Here is a 13832-nt window from a genome sequence, read left to right as displayed (position 1 = left end):
AGCGATGTGCTTTTATCTTGAAGGTTCTCTGAGTGTATTTCCGGTAGCTTCACAAAGCTCGTGAAGACGATATATTCCTGGGTTCCGGTTTCAGTCACGAACCATCACCAAAATGGCGAAGATCGCCAAAACACACGAAGGTAAATTAAATTGCTTCAAATTCCACTACACAGCATCGCATGCCACCATCCATGACGCATTTACGGGCTGTTGCACAGTGATCCACCTGAAAACATGATTTTCTTGCAGTATGATGTCGTATTTTGCAAACAATTACCAAACAGGCCTAGCTACGACACAACGCGGACTTGAGCCTAGATAATGGCGCTCACGGCTAAGCTAAGTAGATAGCGTCACGCCGCCCCATTCAGTTAGCGTGTATATTTATATATAACAAAACGACCGTCAAGTTTTCATATCCCTCATTGGTCCATTCTATCATTATGTGTATTTTATTAAATGCAATCACATGGTCGTGTGTAGCTCCCCTAATAGGTGGTTTAAATGGTACATCCGCGTTTAACACCCTCGACGACATGCTACGTTCACGTTAATGTTACCTACTGGTTGTATATCCCGATATAACTTGATGCCCCAGTCCATAATAAAGCGTACTCTACCGTCTATTCAAGTTATTCACCAAGTATGTACACATCTTGGTTGTTTAAAATGTGACGTTTGCAAACATAAAACGGTCGGTCGGTCACCATTGTACGTTTCGTACACGTTTGTTTTATTTATTTATTTATTATTAGGCGATATTGCGAATATTTTTTTAAGTGCGTTCATTTTGGGGGTTGGTCCTTTCCATCAAAACGCTAAGGGACATGCATGTGTAAACATTCGTGACAATAATTGTGCACGTTTTCTAACTGGAGTATGCTTTGTTCGTTCTCAGACATAGAGGCCCAGATCCTGGAGATCCAGGGGATGAAGGCCGCCCTGCTGGAGGAGGGAGAGCAGGGAGTGGGACTGGACTCCACTGGCTTCTTTGACCAGGAGATCTACGGGGGCAGCGACAGCCGCTTTACGGGATATGTCACGTCTATTGCTGCAAATGAACAAGAAGATGTATGACATTTATTTATTGATATTATAACGTCTTCTGTAAATAATTGCAAACAGTTGTATTTATCAAATAGTTGTTGTTTTTGCAAAAATGTACACTGCTTGAAACCTCATTCAGCATTCATCTTACCTATTGTAAACATTTTCACCTAGCCAGGTCTACAACACATCCTGATCGGAGTTGTTTTTGTTTCAGAATTTCCTGTTGAGCTTGACTGCTCCTTTTTTGTCTGTATATGAGCTAGGAGTGTCGGCCACTTTGGCCAGACCTGACTAGACTCTTGTTTCCTTTTTCTTACTTGCAGGATGATGAGGAAGATTCATCGACCAGTTTACTGGGTCAAAAGAAGCCTGGGTACCATGCCCCGGTGGCAATACTTAACGCCATTCCCCAGTCAGAGGAACAGGTATGATTTTATGCCTTATACTATTTTATGTGACCGGAGCTTCAAACCGCTCAAGGCTTATAGTAATAAATAGTTGAAGCACTATCTTTGAACCTGCATGACCATTCCCATGGAGGTACAGGCCAAGCTATAGTGCTAAAGTATACAATGACTTGTTATAACTGGGGTCTCTTGGCTCTTCCCCAAGCTTCTCTTTTAAATGCAAGTTACATTATCTTTTCTGTCAAATACACCACCCAATTGTACAACATTTTGAGTTAACCCATACATTTAGTAAATCCTTTGAACTAGCTGCAATCATCAGGACATTCTTGTAGCCTTTTACACATCCGTAATAAGGGAAATATGCTCAATGTTTACAATGTGTTAGGTAAATTGACTTTCAAACAAAAACATACTTTAATCACAATCCTATCTAAAACATTCTATAGAATCACAGCACAATGATAATTTCACCACTGTGCCAATAAACCACATGACAGACTGAACTGACAATGGCACAATGAGCCTCAATTTCGACATGATGCAAACAATGTCCTTGTCGGATGGAATGTTTCGTCCTTTATAAAGGTAAAAGTAATAATTAACTCGCATTAGGCCCCGTCTCATGCGAGTGCTTGAAATCAGCTTTTAGAAGTGAGCACCCAGCTCACAGCGAGTTGTCACTTTGGTTGACAAGATTCTTGGTGGCTACTGGGGGTACAAAGTAAACACCCGCCTTCCCCCAATGGCTGATGGATTTGACTATTTGGCAGCCAAGAAATCTGGTTAACATATTAGAACAATCACTTGGCCGGTAGGTTTACCCATCTGAAGACAAGAGAAATAATTCAAAAAGTTTATTTTGGATCCTTATAATTCAGTGTTTCCCACACATAGGCCAATGTGTGGTGCTGCACCACAGATTGAACAACGAGCGCCACAAATTGATTCCGCTTTTCTCATTTATTTTTACTTGAACGCGATTTTTAAATGTAACTCTGCCAGCCCGTAATCGGCCCCCCCCCCCCAGCAGGTAACAAACAACAAATCCGCCACACATTGCTACCTGGTCTGTGGGAAACACTGTAATTGGTTGGACAACATGGGCTGTAGCCTAAAAGTTGACTTGTCTAATCATCTTTCATAGAGCCCAGAGCTTGAGTTAACTTGGTCTACATCTATGAGCGGCAAACTAATGGGACATCAGTCGGTCTCATGGTGGTAACTGAAAACTGAATAGCCGAAACAATGGCGGTGAAAATGGCGCACATGGTCGAACTGCAGAGTATGCCTCTCTTCTGGCTTTAGACCACCTTATTGCTGAGCGTGAATAGTTATTTAATATCAATCCATTAGAACATTGCTTCTCACTTATGTTGTGGTTGGAATAAACGGTCACCATAACGCTGCTTAAAACTGGTCAATTTGTATTCAGATAAATTGTGTTGTATTTGAAATCCTTAATTTATTGAATCAGTCCTAACATGTTAGTCCTGTGTCCTCCATGCAGTATGACCCCTTCGCAGAGCATCGTCCTGCGAAGATTGCCGACCGGGAGGACGAATACAAGGGACGCCGAAGACAGATGATCATCTCCCCGGAGCGCCTCGACCCTTTTGCAGACGGTAAATTCCACCACTCCTCTTTTGTCTTCATCTTCCTCCCATTTCCTCCCTTTTCATGTTGTTGATTTCTTTATGGTCTCAATTGGTCCCTTTTTGCCGCTCAACCCTTCGACTGAAATGCAATTACTTGCTCCCCAGACCTGGTTCCTTCCCTGTGGTCAATCCTCTCTGATTTAGAAGCATTTTGTTCAACTGTGACATTTCCACTTAATTCTAGGATCTAGGAGAATCTTATGGCGGAAAATTTGTTTGTTTTGACATGAAAAGACTTTGCACCCATGTGTGTGACTCAATGATCACTGTAGGGCTGGCTCACCTTTTCTTGGGGGAGGTGAATGGGTGTCCTCTGAGGAGGGTTATTTCACCTAGCAAAGCGTGGGTAGCAGATGGATTGTTTTTGGGTTGAAGGGTTAATAGACCCATGTGGCTATCAGGCAGGATCCTCTTATAAAATCATGACTTAGCAACCGGTATGTTAGGCTTTGAACATCATAATAGAGGCAGGTTAAAATGTATACACGTTTGTGTGTATATACAAGTACAAAAGTTAAGCTGTGTATGGCTCATTAAATGACAGAAGCCATAAACCAACATATACAGGCATAAACAAACATATTTCTTCTGGCTTGTGGTCCCTGACCTTATGGCAGTGTAATCAAACTAGAGTTAACTGTCACATACTTCTATATTGAGTGTATAAAAAAAGGCAGAAAGCCCCTAATTTAAACATAACAAGTCACAAGCTTAGCTAGGGCTCACCTGAAGCCTGCATGTAGACTTCATTTAACCAAGATGTTGTGTTTATTTTTATTTTACAACTCCCTGTAAGATAGAAATATTTGATCAAGAAAATTGTACCACAATGCCACAGGCCCATACTAACTGTCCTTAATTTCTCTCCTACAGCAGTACTGCTTTGCCAGTCCTGTACTGCACTCTGTTAAGGGTGCAGCAACTCATCCTGTGTAGGTTATGGTGAACACACAAGTGTGCACTTTTCAGTTTGGTCAGGGTCTGCTGCTGCTGTGGGGACACAAAGCAGCTGAACAATGATAAACTTAAGCCCCAAAGTTATTGTTTTTTCATATATAATTTTTGTTATATATTTATATCCCCCATTTGGCCATCTACTAGCGATATGAAAGAAGTATGATATTTAACCATTTCTTTTTAAATTAACAATATTGTCACAGTAGTTATGTCTGGACAGTTGGGCCTTCTCCCTTTCTGTATCTCCTGAAGTAGCCTCCAATCAGAAGTTTTTTTTATGGCCCCTGAAAAACCTCAATCATTTAGCTTTAAAAATAAATATAAATGAGTAATTTGGCAGCTGGAACCCAGTTTAACTTTAATTGCACCCCTGTAGATTGAGGCCAGGCTCCAGGATTCCCTCTATATTTGAGTGCCGTAAATCAATGCAACACAGGTGGTATACTTATGTGTGTGAGTTCCTACCCTTTCCAAAGTGTTACTAATGGTAAAGAGAAATTTTCTAGGCTTCTTTTCTGCCGGTTGAAGTCTGACTGCAGAAGGACCCTTGGCACTGAAAGTGTACGTATTCTGGAGAGCACAGCCCAGGACCCCTGCATCAGTGATGGCTATACCTTCTCCTTTGTCTCCTTAAACGAACACAGAGCAACCACAGCTCATCTATGTATCTGCTTGTTTTTTTTTTTCTTCCCTAAGACTGCTATGTCTGAATGTAAGAAAGAGAGGAAACGTTTGTATCTCTAGGGCTTTTTTTTTTGTTTTATTGTGATTCACATGTAAAGCCAACGGAACGTAATGATCTATTCATTTGGTTTTAGAGTCAGGGTTAGCTGGCTGTGTATTGTGCTTGCTGTGTTTCTACGACAGTTGGTCCCCAGTCCACAGCCTAATGTATGTCCGGTTTTGTTGTTGGTGCTCTTTCGCGCAGGGGGTAAAACGCCAGACCCAAAGATGCAAGTGAGGTCGTACATGGACGTCATGAAGGAGCAGCACCTGACCAAAGAGGAGGTTCGTTCTTGACAGTCTTGTCCAAACTTTGACAGCCGCATTTACGTCAAGGAAAATGCCCAAAAAAAAACGATGAGCTGTGAATTGACTGTGGCTGTATGTTTGCCCTCCTCCAGAAAGACATCCGACAGCAGATGGCAGAGAAGGCGAAAGCAGGGGACCTGAAGGCAGTGAACGGCTCCGCCGCCGCAGCGGCCAAGCGTAAACGTCGTTGGGACCAGACGGCTGAAGCGAACCAAACCCCCACCAACACCACGCCCAAAAAGATGTCCAGCTGGGACCAGGCGGACTCCACCGCAGAGGTGACTGGCCTCATCCAAACAAATCCAAACAACTTTTTGATCCTTGCAGGAGCAAGGGATGGGGTTTCTTGTTTTCTTGCTCTGGACTTATTGTCCATCAATACTTATGTATTGGGTCGTGGTCCTTATTGTGGGTTCTATATAATGGTTTTACTCTCAAAAGATTGCAACAGTCAAATATCTTGTTTTTTGTCTTGCAGCAAACACCAGGGCACACACCTGCACACACCCCCTCCAACAGTCGCTGGGACGAGACCCCCGGTCGGGCCAAAGGCAGCGAGACGCCAGGCGCCACCCCCAGCACGCGCATGTGGGACCCCACTCCCAGCCACACGCCGGCCGGCGCTGCCACCCCAGGAAGGGACACCCCGGGTCACGCGACGCCCGGCCACGGCGGGGCCACGGGCAGCGTCCGCAAAAACCGCTGGGACGAGACCCCCAAGACGGAGCGCGAGACCCCCGGGCACGGCAGCGGATGGGCCGAGACCCCCCGCACCGACCGCGGAGACGAGTCGGTCGGGGAGACGCCCACCCCGGGCGCCAGCAAGAGGAAGTCGCGTTGGGACGAGACGCCCGCCAGTCAGATGGGCTCATCTACCCCAATGCTCACCCCGGGGAAGACGCCCATTGGAACGCCGGCCATGAACATGGCAACGCCCACACCAGGTAAACGGAGGTTTCGGTCATCTGTCTGTGGAAGCCATGGTTATGTCGGGCTGTGTCTTATTGTGCCTTGTGTTGTCTCCAGGTCACCTGATGAGCATGACCCCAGAGCAGCTGCAAGCCTGGAGGTGGGAGAGAGAAATTGACGAGAGGAACAGGCCTCTAACGGATGAGGAGCTAGATGCCATGTTTCCAGAGGGTTACAAGGTTATTATTTTTAAATATCAATACAACAAATAATACTGTAAAATACAAATAAACTCGTTATTTTTCTGTAACTTATTTCAATATTTTCCATTTCTTCCCCTCGTTAGGTGTTGCCTCCTCCAGCAGGCTATGTGCCCATCCGCACCCCGGCCCGCAAGCTGTCTGCCACTCCCACTCCCATCGGGGGCATGACTGGCTTCCACATGCAGACAGAGGACCGCTCCATGAAGCAGATCAACGACCAGCCCTCCGGCAACCTCCCCTTCCTCAAGCCAGACGATATCCAGTACTTTGACAAACTTCTGGTGAGTAACTTCTGGTGATCCAACATTCTGTCATTCGTGTCCTTGGAGGTTTCTGATGTTAATGGCGTGGATGTTTGCGTCAGGTGGAGGTGGACGAGTCCACGCTGAGCCCCGAGGAGCAGAAGGAGAGGAAGATCATGAAGCTCCTGCTGAAGATCAAGAACGGCACACCCCCTATGAGAAAGGTCAGTGTCCCTTTTGAACGCCACGCTGAGACTCTGTAGTAAGCTATTGGTTATTCTGGTGTGTGTGCTTCAGCCAGAAACATGAATCAACTTTGATCATATATAAATGAGGCTTTTACAATTTACTGTAATGACTGATCTCCTTCTTTGGGCTGTTTGCAGGCGGCGCTGCGACAGATCACAGACAAGGCTCGTGAGTTTGGAGCGGGCCCCCTCTTCAACCAGATCCTCCCTCTGCTCATGTCCCCAACACTGGAGGACCAAGAGCGCCATCTGCTGGTCAAAGTCATTGACCGTATCCTCTACAAACTGGACGACCTGGTTCGACCCTACGTGCACAAGGTATGTTAAGAAACCTGTGAGGGTGGAAGTGCAAAAAATCTGGGTACTTGTCTATGTTTCTACTGATCTGATCTGTGATGTTGTTTTAACCAGATCCTGGTGGTGATTGAGCCCCTTCTGATTGATGAGGACTACTACGCCAGAGTGGAGGGCAGGGAAATCATCTCCAACTTGGCAAAGGTATGGAACATTTATTCAGTCGAGAGGACAACATGGTCCGTGCGAATCATTCTCGCCTGTTCGACCCCCTCAATGGTCAGATCAGGGCTAGTACTTCGCTAGAGAGACGCCAACACGAGAGCTAGCAGAGAAGGCTCCCATGTCCCTCTGTTCTCACCCTGCACCCGTTGGCCACATTACAGAGCCAAGGATAACGCTTGGCTACCATCATGGCATTCTACCAGTAGCATGGACTAAAACAAACCGTGCATATGTATGGTATTCAATGGTTGCAGCTGTATTAACCATTGCTGTCATTTCAATAATCCCCAAGATCAAACTAATTTGTTCAACCACCCTTTCTTCTTTGACCCGTTTTGCGTGCAGGCTGCCGGCCTGGCCACCATGATCTCCACCATGCGTCCCGACATTGACAACATGGACGAGTACGTCAGAAACACCACTGCCAGGGCCTTCGCCGTGGTGGCCTCAGCCCTGGGCATCCCCTCGCTGCTGCCCTTCCTCAAAGCCGTGTGCAAGAGCAAAAAGTCCTGGCAGGCCAGACACACTGGCATCAAGATCGTGCAGCAGATCGCCATCCTCATGGGCTGCGCCATCCTGCCCCACCTCCGCAGCTTGGTGGAAATCATAGAGCATGGTCAGTGCCCGGTGCCCACCCAGCAGTGCACAAGATTATGTCATGAAGCGAAACGTTTGGTTATACACTCTTGACTGCGTGTGCTGACTGTGACTTGTGTTTGTGGTCCCAGGACTGGTGGACGAGCAGCAGAAAGTGAGGACCATCAGCGCTCTGGCTATCGCTGCCCTGGCTGAGGCGGCCACGCCCTACGGTATCGAGTCCTTTGACTCGGTCCTCAAGCCCCTCTGGAAGGGTATCAGACAGCACAGAGGAAAGGTAACGTCAAAGCACTTAAGGGACCTTTTTGTTTGTAGCCTTTTTAATGTTTTAGCATGAAATGTTACTATTGGTAAGAACATAAATATGCAAGATCATCACCCAGCGCTAAGCCTGTGAGTGGCTATAGTGTGTATAATTGCTTGCTAAAGACTCTCCTCTTTGAGGGCTGTTGCTGTCAGGAGAATGGTCCGATGTGAGGCCGCTATATTCTGCTGACAGTATCGGACAAAAACATTGCATCAATATATATTTAGCGTTCAAATTAGGGAAGACCACCATTGACATCCATTTTCGGTGCCTGTTTGTAGGGTCTAGCAGCCTTCTTGAAGGCTATTGGCTACCTGATCCCCCTGATGGACGCAGAGTACGCCAACTACTACACCAGGGAGGTGATGTTGATCCTCATCAGAGAGTTCCAGTCCCCCGACGAAGAAATGAAAAAGATTGTGCTCAAGGTAAAGTGGAGTATTCAATAATAACTGATGTGACTGCGAATCATTCTCGCCTGTTCGACCCCTCAATGGTCAGATCAGGGCTAGTACTTCGCTAGAGAGACGCCAACACGAGAGCTAGCAGAGAAGGCTCCCATGTCCCTCTGTTCTCACCCTGCACCCGTTGGCCACAATTGTAGAGCCACTCCTGATGTCTGGTAAATTTTTTTATTTTTACCTGTATCAGCTCTGACCTGAGCTTTTTGTCCTGTCCCCCAGGTGGTGAAGCAGTGCTGTGGAACTGATGGTGTGGAAGCCAACTACATCAAGACAGAGATCCTGCCCCCCTTCTTCAAACACTTCTGGCAACACAGAATGGCTCTCGACAGACGCAACTACAGACAGGCAAGTTACAGTAAACCTTGATGTATAAACAATACATTTATCGTGGAGAAAATGCAAAAACTCAGTCATTTCATCCAAAGTCTTTGTTAATGACCCTGGACTGTTTTCTATCATCAGCTGGTGGACACTACAGTGGAGCTGGCTAACAAGGTGGGCGCGGCGGAGATCATCTCGCGCATCGTGGATGACCTGAAGGACGAGGCGGAGCAGTACAGAAAGATGGTGATGGAGACCATTGAGAAGATCATGGGCAACCTGGGTGCCGCCGATATCGACCACAAGCTGGAGGAGCAGCTCATCGACGGCATCCTGTACGCCTTCCAGGAACAGACCACAGAAGTAAGGGTTATCTAAGACTCAGTAGCTGCCTTACGGACTAACGCAATGCATTATGGGCATAATGATGTAATGGCATCCACATAGCTTTGATTTTAAACAATATAGGGCCTGCATTTACTTTTTGGACCCGTGCTGTGTGTGCTTTTGGCAAGTGGGTTGCATCACTTCACTACACAAATCAGGAAAATCAGAGCCTTGTTACTCATTGCTGTACAACTCCACCAGGATTCTGTGATGCTGAACGGTTTTGGCACAGTGGTGAATGCCCTGGGGAAGCGTGTGAAGCCTTACCTGCCTCAGATCTGCGGTACGGTGCTGTGGCGTCTCAACAACAAGTCGGCCAAAGTGCGTCAGCAAGCCGCCGACCTCATCTCCCGCACTGCCGTGGTCATGAAGACCTGCCAGGAGGTAAATGCCGATTTTAATGAAGTTTGACTCTGAAGCTAGGAGACTGTATGGCAGAACTTGTTTGCTAAACCTGCGCCATCTCCTTACCCTTGCAGGAGAAGCTGATGGGTCACTTGGGAGTAGTGCTGTACGAGTACCTGGGAGAAGAGTATCCCGAGGTGCTGGGTAGCATCCTGGGAGCCCTGAAGGCCATCGTCAATGTCATCGGTACGTCACATGCTCGACCTCCAAACTCGTGTCATGTGTGGTTGTATTTCCGTGGTTCATTGATGCCCCCCCCAAGAAGGCCTCCATATACATATGAAGCAGTCCTCTCTGTGAACAACTAGTGATGCGTGGTTCTGTCGTTCTAGGTATGCACAAGATGACTCCACCAATCAAAGACCTGCTTCCTCGTCTGACGCCCATCCTTAAGAATAGGCACGAGAAGGTGCAGGAGAATTGTATTGACCTGGTGGGCAGAATCGCTGACCGGTAAGTGTGCTACTGTTAAGGATTGAAAATTATGTCGGTGGTTATGATGATTGACCGAGAAGTCCGTCCTATGGCCTTCCACTTGAAACCGTCAATGTGAACCTGTTTGTCTTTTACAGTGGAGCAGAGTACGTATCCGCCAGGGAATGGATGAGGATCTGCTTTGAGCTGCTGGAGCTGCTCAAGGCTCACAAGAAGGCCATCCGCAGAGCCACGGTCAACACCTTTGGTTACATCGCCAAGGCCATTGGGTGAGTGTGTGTGCAGAACCACGCTAGCGGGCACCTGCCATCTAGGTCAAGCCATTGGCGTCAAGTCATTCCGTCTCTGTTCTGACCTCACCTGGCCCTGCCGTCCCCACAGCCCCCACGACGTCCTGGCCACCCTGCTCAACAACCTGAAGGTGCAGGAGCGCCAGAACCGCGTGTGCACCACTGTGGCCATCGCCATCGTCGCCGAGACCTGCTCTCCCTTCACCGTGCTGCCGGCGCTCATGAACGAGTACCGCGTGCCCGAGCTCAACGTGCAGAACGGCGTTCTCAAGTCGCTGTCCTTCTTGTTTGAGTACATCGGGGAGATGGGCAAGGACTACATCTACGCCGTCACGCCACTGCTGGAGGACGCACTTATGGACAGGTATGGCCGTGGACCGCCTTAACTGACTAGTCTGTCCCACAGACCATGTTTAAGAATTGGAAGTGTAGGCCGACATGTTGGCGTTAATACAAATTTAAAAGGCGACACTTGACCAGACCAGCACTAAGTCAGCTGCCCGGGTGTCAGTGCCCGGCTCAGTGTTACAGTGCTGGTAGAGGAAGCTCTGTAACCGCGACGGCTCTGCCGCCTCTGTTTTAGAGCTGGCTCTGCCGAAGCGTTGCAGGGTTCGACCCAACGAGAGTGGCCTGAGCTGATAACCAGCGGCTCAGGCCTAGTGTCGGGTCACACAAAATAAAAGGCGACTTGTTCCCCAAAACATGAAAAATTGTTACCAGAAAAGGCATCTCGGTCAGGCCTTGAGATATATATATAATTGCGAAATATAAAGTGCTGACCGTTCTGCTTTTTTTTTTTTTTCCCCCCTTGGCAGAGACCTGGTCCACAGACAGACAGCGAGCGCCGTGGTGCAGCACATGTCGCTGGGCGTCTACGGCTTTGGCTGCGAAGACTCCCTCAACCATCTGCTCAACTACGTGTGGCCCAATGTCTTTGAGACATCGCCCCACGTTATCCAGGCTGTCATGGGCGCCCTAGAGGGCCTGAGGGTAGCCATCGGGCCCTGCCGAATGCTCCAGTATTGCCTACAGGTAAGACCCAAGAAGCCTGCTAATTGGTCGGAGAATTTGATCTCTGAGCTAAAGCTTTTCAGTGGGTCATGCTTCGTTGACTGTATTTTACTGTAAAGTAAAGTTTTTTTTTTTGGTGAGCAAGTGTTGCTGTAGGGCGGGATTGTGTAGTGCAGGATTGGTCCACGGGTGGCCACAGCCTAACCTTCCTAGATGCCGTCTTGATTTAGTAATCTGTACCGCCTTGTCTCTCCCAGGGTCTGTTCCACCCAGCCAGGAAAGTGAGGGACGTCTATTGGAAGATCTACAACTCTATCTACATCGGCTCCCAGGACGCCCTCATCGCCCACTACCCACAGGTGTACAACGATGAGAAGAACCCATTTGTCCGCTGTGAGCTGGAATACGTCTTGTAAATAGAAACTCACTTCTCCTTTCGCTCCATCTGCCTCATTCCTATCTATTGTCATCTGTCCCTCAATACCCCGTAGAATCTTGTTTTATTCAGACATGATTCTCTTTTTAAATAGGTTGTCGACAATCCCATTCAAAACTCTTCAGTATCTGTTGCCTGGCACCTATATCAATTTTTTATTGGTTAAATTAATGGAATTAGACATCTGTATGTGTCTTGCTTTGAACATGTTTGTTTTCTGTAAGGAATGTCGTTTGAAGGCTTGAGGTAGCTATGGTTGAGCAATTAAACATTGTCCATTGTTTTTAAATATACCAAGGTTTCTCTTCAGTGCATTGGTAGGCCTCTCTACTGGCTGCTCCCTCCATAAGACTTCCACACACACTGTTCTTATGAGACTGTTGCTTTATTTGAACGAATAAAATGTTTGTGTACAAAATTGTATTTTGACTGATTTATTTAAAAAAAACACAGTTTCCAGGAATCCTCTAGTTGCGCAGGAATAAATGAATGCCTAGTTACTTGACAATGGTCTTTCCCACAGTGCTTTTGCATTGGGTCCAAATCTAAATAGGCCTTTCAATGCTCTGCCCTGTGCATACATGCGTATAAGGGGATTAACATAGATGTGGTGTCCCTATCTGACCATTTACTTGACGGGTGACCTTTTAGAGCCGACTTGGGTCAATATGGTGAGTGTTCCGTTATATTTGAACAGGCTGATGCATGACATTCCTTTACAGTAGCGGAAATGTTTAAAATGTCGACAGCAATGTCGAGATTTAAGCCTCAGGATGGAGGTTTCATGAACTTGACAAAGCCTTCTAATTTCTGCATTCCGTATTCAACGTATGCCGGTTGTCTTGAGCGCCATCACGCCGATCCCATTGTCTCCTTAACCCGGCCAAGACACAACATCCAGATAAGCAAAGGCCGTAGGGGTAGAGGGGGAGGCTGTTCCAGTGGCCTTGTTTAAAACAAGCTCGTCCTCGTTTACGGCTGAACCAAGCTCCTGAATGGGGAGACAACGATCATGTCCATGCTTCTATGATGTATGAATCTACTAAAGCATGACCTTGTTTCAAAGCCCATTGGGCTTTACAATATTGCGCCTTCCAGACGTTGGGAGAAATGCTAAATTTTTCAAGATGCCCAACCGGTATCTCAGGATGTCTACTGCATCACTGTTCTGGAAGTACCAGTTCTCAAGACCCACATTTTGCTCTGTTCTCTCTTGTCTGAGGTCAAATCATGCGGATGAAGATTAATATTAAAGGTCAACCAGCATCGCTCACCCATCCCAGTCAGTCTAGCCTGCATCACACAGATTCGTCATCACAGAAGTCAGACGGGAGAGGGGACCCCCCCCTCCCCCAACTTCACACACGACACAATGAAGGACCCTCCCCCACGCTCCCTATCCAAAGTGAGGCCAACACGCTTCGACCCAGATATTCCCCTAGCAGATGCCACCCATGCATGGGATCCTCTGCTCTGTGTGCTTATGTTATTAACATAATAAATGTTAAGTGGGTTCTAGGTACCAAAACTGGAGGTTAAAGATGGTCAAATCTCTCCAGGACGCCTGTGTTTATTTGTGGGGCAGTTTTCTACCCATTTTGTGGGTTGTGTTTTAGTCATTTATTTTACGTATTGAGTCAATATGTTGATGTGTCCTAATATTTCTAAATGCATTCTTAAAATCAATGCAAAGAAAGACGTGTATATGTTGCTATATGTAAATGAGGTCATTCGAAAACGGGAAAAAGGAAAAGAAAATGCTGCTGCTGAAGAATCAGATCAGGGGAATGCCGTTCACTGGGTTCTATGCATTGCTTTGACCCGGTTTTAGTTTCTCCGATGGGTGGCAGCAACGCGAAGCTTGTTGATAGATGCAGCGGGCACCACATACTCT

The 13832-nt window shown here is 47.0% G+C and overlaps 1 protein-coding gene and 2 non-coding genes across 4 annotated transcripts; all 3 read left to right on the top strand.

The window, feature by feature from the left end:
* The first annotated feature begins 89 nt into the window (after nucleotides 1–89).
* sf3b1 (splicing factor 3b, subunit 1) lies at nucleotides 90–12350 on the top strand. 2 transcript variants are annotated; one of them, XM_084478994.1, is made up of 24 exons: nucleotides 90–140; nucleotides 899–1071; nucleotides 1374–1475; nucleotides 2968–3082; nucleotides 5001–5080; nucleotides 5197–5382; nucleotides 5583–6048; nucleotides 6131–6252; nucleotides 6360–6557; nucleotides 6641–6742; nucleotides 6905–7084; nucleotides 7178–7264; nucleotides 7631–7901; nucleotides 8014–8159; nucleotides 8471–8617; nucleotides 8873–8998; nucleotides 9116–9337; nucleotides 9563–9745; nucleotides 9841–9952; nucleotides 10099–10219; nucleotides 10339–10470; nucleotides 10583–10855; nucleotides 11307–11523; nucleotides 11760–12350. In XM_084478994.1, exons 1-24 carry the CDS (start codon nucleotides 113–115, stop codon nucleotides 11916–11918), a joined length of 3948 nt encoding a protein of 1315 aa, XP_084335120.1. In that variant the 5' UTR covers nucleotides 90–112; the 3' UTR covers nucleotides 11919–12350. The 2 variants fall into 2 exon arrangements, with proteins under 2 accessions (XP_084335120.1, XP_084335121.1); XM_084478995.1 differs by lacking the exons at nucleotides 90–140; nucleotides 899–1071; nucleotides 1374–1475; nucleotides 2968–3082 and adding an exon at nucleotides 4032–4633.
* Nucleotides 1552–1689, top strand: LOC311358948 (small nucleolar RNA SNORA50). The gene has a single exon (XR_014638143.1). It is a non-coding gene; the product is annotated as a small nucleolar RNA SNORA50 (small nucleolar RNA).
* LOC311358944 (small nucleolar RNA SNORA74) lies at nucleotides 10972–11167 on the top strand. The gene has a single exon (XR_014638139.1). It is a non-coding gene; the product is annotated as a small nucleolar RNA SNORA74 (small nucleolar RNA).
* Nucleotides 12351–13832: the final 1482 nt, after the last annotated feature.

The sequence above is a fragment of the Micromesistius poutassou genome, assembly GCF_964030765.1.
Source record: "Micromesistius poutassou genome assembly, chromosome: 14".
NCBI lineage: Eukaryota > Metazoa > Chordata > Actinopteri > Gadiformes > Gadidae > Micromesistius > Micromesistius poutassou.
Note: the sequence above shows the minus strand (reverse complement) of the source record. Positions and strands in the feature narration are given on the sequence as shown.

Bases quoted from the DNA above. Each gene is read 5' to 3' on its own strand.
- sf3b1 (XM_084478994.1), top strand. From the start codon at position 113: ATGGCGAAGATCGCCAAAACACACGAAG. The intron at 7,902-8,013 runs GTCAGTGCCCGG...TTGTGGTCCCAG, and splicing joins GGTGGAAATCATAGAGCATG to GACTGGTGGACGAGCAGCAG. The intron at 10,856-11,306 runs GTATGGCCGTGG...CCCCCTTGGCAG, and splicing joins GAGGACGCACTTATGGACAG to AGACCTGGTCCACAGACAGA.